The sequence below is a fragment of the Lactuca sativa genome, chromosome 4, assembly GCF_002870075.4.
Source record: "Lactuca sativa cultivar Salinas chromosome 4, Lsat_Salinas_v11, whole genome shotgun sequence".
In the NCBI taxonomy this organism is placed as follows: domain Eukaryota; kingdom Viridiplantae; phylum Streptophyta; class Magnoliopsida; order Asterales; family Asteraceae; genus Lactuca; species Lactuca sativa.
In genome coordinates, this window is record NC_056626.2 from 334133603 (window position 1) to 334139417 (window position 5815).

Consider the following 5815-nt stretch of genomic DNA (forward strand, 5'->3'; position numbering starts at 1 on the left):
AAAGCATAATGTATATATGCATTAGTTATATCATTAGAATCAAACTAACCATAAGCTTCTAATAAGATGTAAAATTTTCAGGGGTTGTAAACTTGACATCCAGGTTTTGATCGACTATACGTCTCCAAACCTCCAAACTCGTTTTAAAGTTGCATATTTAATATAAAGTACGGTTTTTATATAACTAATACATATTTATACATAAAATTATGGTTTGAATTTAAAAAAAAACCATCGTATTTATACAAAACTTTGGTTTTTAATTGAAAAAAACGTATTTATACGGTTTAAAATGTAGTAAAAAAATATATTTATAATGTTTCAAACGAAATATGGTCAAAATTGAACAAAATTTGATAAATGATGTTCAATTTAGAACAAAAAAACATAGTGTCAAAATTGAAAGAAAAAATTAAACTTAGTGTTAAAATCGAAAAAATGTGAAAACGTAGTGTTTTTTGTGGAAAAAAATCAATTTTGACACATCAGCATGTCACATCATCAAAACTGACACATCATCATGACACGTCAGCATGTAACCTGGTTGACCGGTCAAGTGGTCAGAATTGTAACAAATTGAAAAACACAGTGTCAAATTTGAGACAAAAAAAACACGGTGTCAAATTACAATTTTGATGTAAATAAAGTGTTTTTTATGTTATTTACCCTTCTAACTTTGTAAAAATTATCGATTCTAACATCTATGAAGTCAAGTTCAAGAATCAAGTAAACTTTGCTAGAATTGGGATACAGTTAGTAGTTTTTTGAAGGCATGAATAATCTTAGTTTAGCTCATCTAAAATCTTTTAAATTAAAGGTATTGTATGAAAAATACAATGTAAACATGATCCATCATAAAATCGGTTTAGTCTCTGATTCATAAAGAAAACTTGAATATCTTCATCACGGGATTCGTCTCTCCCTAGATTTCTTTTAGACCTACAATAAACTTGGTGTCGCAGTAGGTTGTAGCTCTTGAGAGTTCATCAAAATAAGAGTTGAAGTCTTACCCTTGCGCCCTTGCCTCTGCGTGAAATCAGATTCGTGAGACGTATCAGATTTCTTAATTTGTATAATATCAAAGTCAGAAGAAAGAAGACGAGAGTTTGTTCGATGGAGTATTATAGATTCTTAAACAATGGAGAATACGAGTACTCGCTAAAATCAGTTTGAAGCTTCATCCGTTCTTTATATCGAAAATAAAGGCATGAAAACTCTTAACTTTAAAAACGAGAAGTTACTTTGATTTACTGGATCGTAAAAAGTCTGCTTTGGAAACTGAAAAGTCTTTTTTGAAACTTATCAGACTAAAACTTAGAAAAAAATATCCTAAAAAATTAATTTGCAAGGATCAAACACATGACTACAGTTAATTCTTTTCTATGCATCAACCATATAATCTCTAAGCAACTTTGGTTTTTTTGTATTAGATTATATTTTTATATTATCAAAAAACTATATATATATATATATATATATATATATATATATATATATATATATATATATATATATATATATATATATATATATATATATATATATATATATATATATATATATATATATATATATATAGAAACTAATCATATCTCAGAGGGGCCTCGACATTTGGTGAGGCCCGGGGCGGTCTCCCAGCTTGCCCACAATCTAGGGTCAGCTGAGTTTAGGTAGTATGTATCAAGACGAGCAAACAGTTGTTATGTCGTTAATAAATACAATTAAAAATAAATTAAACTGAATAATTCTCATGGCTTTAGCAAGTTATACATTCCTTTTAAAAAACCACATTTATGAATATCAATGGTTTTAATAAAATAGTAAATTTTATAAAATAGTGAAAAATTGAAAACATAAATACTATACAATTTAGCAATAGTGTTTTTGTAAATACGAAAAACCAAGGGGCCCAAAAACCAAATACTATACAAATTTAGCAATAGTGTTTTTGTAAATAGACTAAAGATCAAGGTGATTTTCGTAATTTACCTGAAACCCTAGTTCCCTCTCCTCTTTTATAAGTTATAACTATTCGGTTCAATCTGTTTCGTCGGCCAAGAACCCTAGACGCTCAAAATGAAGTACAACCCACGAGTCACCAGCTCCCGCCGCAAGTGCCGGAAGGCGCACTTCTCCGCCCCATCCAGCGTCCGCCGCGTGCTGATGAGTGCGCCGCTCTCCACCGAACTACGAACCAAGCACAACGTCCGGTCAATTCCCGTCAGGAAAGACGACGAGGTCCAGGTGGTGCGTGGAACTTACAAAGGCCGTGAAGGTAAGGTGGTTCAGGTCTACCGGCGAAAGTGGGTCATCCATATCGAGAGGATCACCCGTGAGAAAGTTAACGGGCAAACAGTGAACGTCGGAATCAATCCTTCAAAGGTCGTCGTCACCAAGTTGAAGCTTGATAAGGATCGGAAGTCGCTACTTGACCGGAAAGCCAAGGGGCGCGCCGCCGATAAGTCGAAGGGAAAGTTCACAGTCGATGACGTTGCTGCCGGTGCTTCTCTTCAAGAGATCGATTAGGGTTTGCAACATTTCAATTATCTTATTAAATGCTTCTTCAAATTTTGTTTTTTTTTTTCTATAATGATAAGGATTTTTGGGGATTACTCTTATGAGTTTTATGAATTTGATCTGTTTAATGCACTTATCCATACTTGATTTACTTAATCTAGTAAGTGGTTAATTTGATTTGAAGCAATTATAGTGTACTCTATTGTTCTTGATTATGATTGAGGTCGAATGTTCGAATAATTTTAACATTTTAGAATGTAAGATTGTTCTTATTGAGCTCAAATGGTATCAAAGTGATTACAGATGAAAGACGACTGACCTATTTATGCTTCAATACAAGCATTAGGAACAGAGATATTCATGAATGCTTTGGATGATGAAGTCATGGCTTCTACTTTCCAGAATTGGTTGAAGGTTATCAATACTAGATACGTCCATTCGTTTGTGGATGCCTTCAATTAGTTTTTGATAGTTTTTGTTATGTGTTTTTATTAATTTTATTTACTTTAAAAACTTACAACTATTTTTTTTTCAGATACTTCTACATAAAAGAAAATTAGCTTCTAGTTCTTAGTTTGAATTTTTTTAAGCTTAGCTTGTTTTGCCTAAACTTGATTCAAGCTATTTTTTGGTCGATTTTTAAGTATAATAGACAAAATGTTTTCTTGATCCATTCTCTTCTGCATCCTTAAGATTTTTTTTTTAAATTCAAAATGTTTATAATTGTGATGGAACCTTTTTGTATGTAAATGTAAGACAAATTTTCATAAACAATGTTTATGATTTCTAAAAGGTAGCAATTTTGAAATAACATTCAACAACACTATACACTACATTACACTACACTACATGTCCTTGTGATTTCCAAATCAAACACATATCATCATTATGAGAACTCCACTAGAAATCCGAGATTAAGTAAGTAAACATGAGTAACTCCATCACAAATTAGAGATTAAGGTGGACTTTGTTTTGGAATTGGTCAAATGTTTTGTCGTTTTCTATGTAAGGATAAAAGTCTTTTTTTATGTATTCATACAAAAGGTCTTAATGCAAAAAGATTGTTTTTTTTTTTTTTTTTTTTTTTTTTTTTTTTTTTTTTTTTTTAAATTAGAACTAGAAAGGAATCTCCAAGTTGTAGGGTATTTGTTTGTGATGTATGTTGTTGATTTTTTTAAAAAGAAGCATGTTGCTTATGCTAATTAGTGTTGCTGTGTATCACCATATGTTAAATGGGAGTACATTTTATTTATTTATGCACGGATGAAGACTTCATTACTTACATGAAAAAACATCAACAAAAAGCCGGGAAAACATGAAAAAATTTGCATACATTGTAAACAAAAAAACACATATTTTAAAGATGGGTGACACAACCACCATTTACTCATCGGAGATGTCTTTCATTATCTGTTTATGTTTCCCAATCCTTTTGTTTTCATTATCTGTTTATGTTTCCCAATCCTTTTGTGGGTTGATGCTACCCGTCAAAATAATCGAAATTATAACTACTTATTGTAGAATCGTCCGTCTGTTACTTTCTAATATAGCCATCTATTTTTTAGGTTTTACTTTATAAGGACGACCTTTAAACAAAATACCTAAAATACCCTTCAGTAGAAAAAAATAATGGAAAGTTGCACCTAATAGTATGGACAGAGTAGTGGTCTTTCTTGTTTTGCTTTAAATTTTCGGTTGCTACTACTTCTCAGATATGGTTCAAGGTAGCTGTAGGGTATTTTGGTGAGACTGGTGATTAGCAATGTTGTGCAGCTTCTATACAAAGTACATGGAATCGACATTTCCTATAAGAAGGTGTGGCCTAGATCTTGCCACATGTCACTCGTTGGTTAATCCAAAACATTAGTTATCTTTTAAATTTCGTAACTTTTGCATACGAGTTCCGCTTTTTACGTTCTTTATATTCACGTATAGGTAGCAACATGATCTACAACTTTCGTTTAGGCTTTGTCGGCTAATTTTGACTTTATTAAAGTTATATTTTAACAGACTTAAACAGTTAAAGTGTAACATCCCGGAATTCAGGTATATCTCTTTGATCCTTTTCTTTCCTCAAGTTGTCAAAATTAGTCCTTGAAAAGAATGTATGGTTTTTGAGTATGCTGGGCGTAAGGGAGAGTACGCTGCATACTCATTAGCGTGTTCTTGACGTGAAAGCTACCCAGTACGCGGGGCGTACCATAGTGTACGCTGGGCGTACTAGGTTCAGATTGAAAGCCTAATTGTGGGGGTGAGCCCTATATAAGGAACGTTATGGCCTCACTTTTAGCCACCATTTCTAGAGAGGAAAACCCTAAGTGTGCCCTAACCCTCGTTCTAGAGCTTGTGTGAGTGTGGTTGAGCTTGAAAGTGTTCTTGTGTGCTTTTGAAGAGAAAGAGGTGCTATTGAAGGAGCTAGAGTTGGAAGGCAAGCTTTGGATCTGAGCTTTCTGATGTTGCAGCATCAGTTGGAGGTAAAAAGCTCAGAGCTTTCTCAACCTTTTTGATTTGTGCATTATGGACCATTTCTAGGATTTTTGTCCCAAAGGTGGAGACTTTATGCGTAAAGGAGCTCCATAGACCTTGATCTGCCCATATTCAGTGTATAATGTGTATAGATCCATAAACATCCAATCTTGGACGTTAGGAGTGAGCCATGCATGAGATATGAGCTCCTTAGTGAAGGAAGTTGTGTGATTCGGATGATGATGACCTTTACAGCCATGCAAAGGCGTAAAGTAACTGAATTTATGGATTAAGAGGCATTAGAGTGACCAGATCTTGGATATGAGCTTGTGTCTTAATCGATTAAGAACAAAAATGATGAAGATTGTGAAAACTAGGCATAATCCCAGTACGCGCAGCATAGGGGTCGAGTGTCCCCGATTCTATATAGCATCCGTGTACGCCCAACGTACAGAGTTGTTATGCACCGCGTACTCCTTAGGGTTGACTTTCGTTGAGTTTTAGGGTTTAGTCAACAAGTGGACTTTTGGACCATTGGAGGGGTAGAATGGTCTTTTACCCTTCTAAGAGAGCATATGAAGGGATTAGTCTAGCCTTTAAGAGCCATTATTAATTAGAGATAATTTATGTTTATGATTATGCGGAGGCTAGATCAGTGTTTCGAGTTCGAGATCATTCGAATTTACCTGAGGTGAGTCTTCTCACTATACAGTAACGAGGGTGGTATCTATGTGTGGACCGGAAGGTCATACATGTTTGCTTGAGATTATGTGTTTTGTGATTATGTATGCTATGTGATATTCTGACCGGATCGGAGGGTCCAACGATTTAC

The 5815-nt window shown here is 33.9% G+C and overlaps 1 protein-coding gene across 1 annotated transcript; it reads left to right on the forward strand.

The window, feature by feature from the left end:
* Positions 1–2032: 2032 nt before the first annotated feature.
* Positions 2033–2704, forward strand: LOC111917896 (60S ribosomal protein L26-1). Its single transcript, XM_023913528.3, has one exon. The coding sequence runs from the start codon at positions 2077–2079 to the stop codon at positions 2524–2526; it is 450 nt and encodes a 149-aa protein (XP_023769296.1). The 5' UTR covers positions 2033–2076; the 3' UTR covers positions 2527–2704.
* The last annotated feature ends 3111 nt before the right edge of the window (positions 2705–5815 follow it).

Coding starts and splice junctions, on each gene's coding strand:
- LOC111917896 (XM_023913528.3), top strand. CDS start 2,077: ATGAAGTACAACCCACGAGTCACCAGCTCCCGCCGCAAGTGCCGGAAG.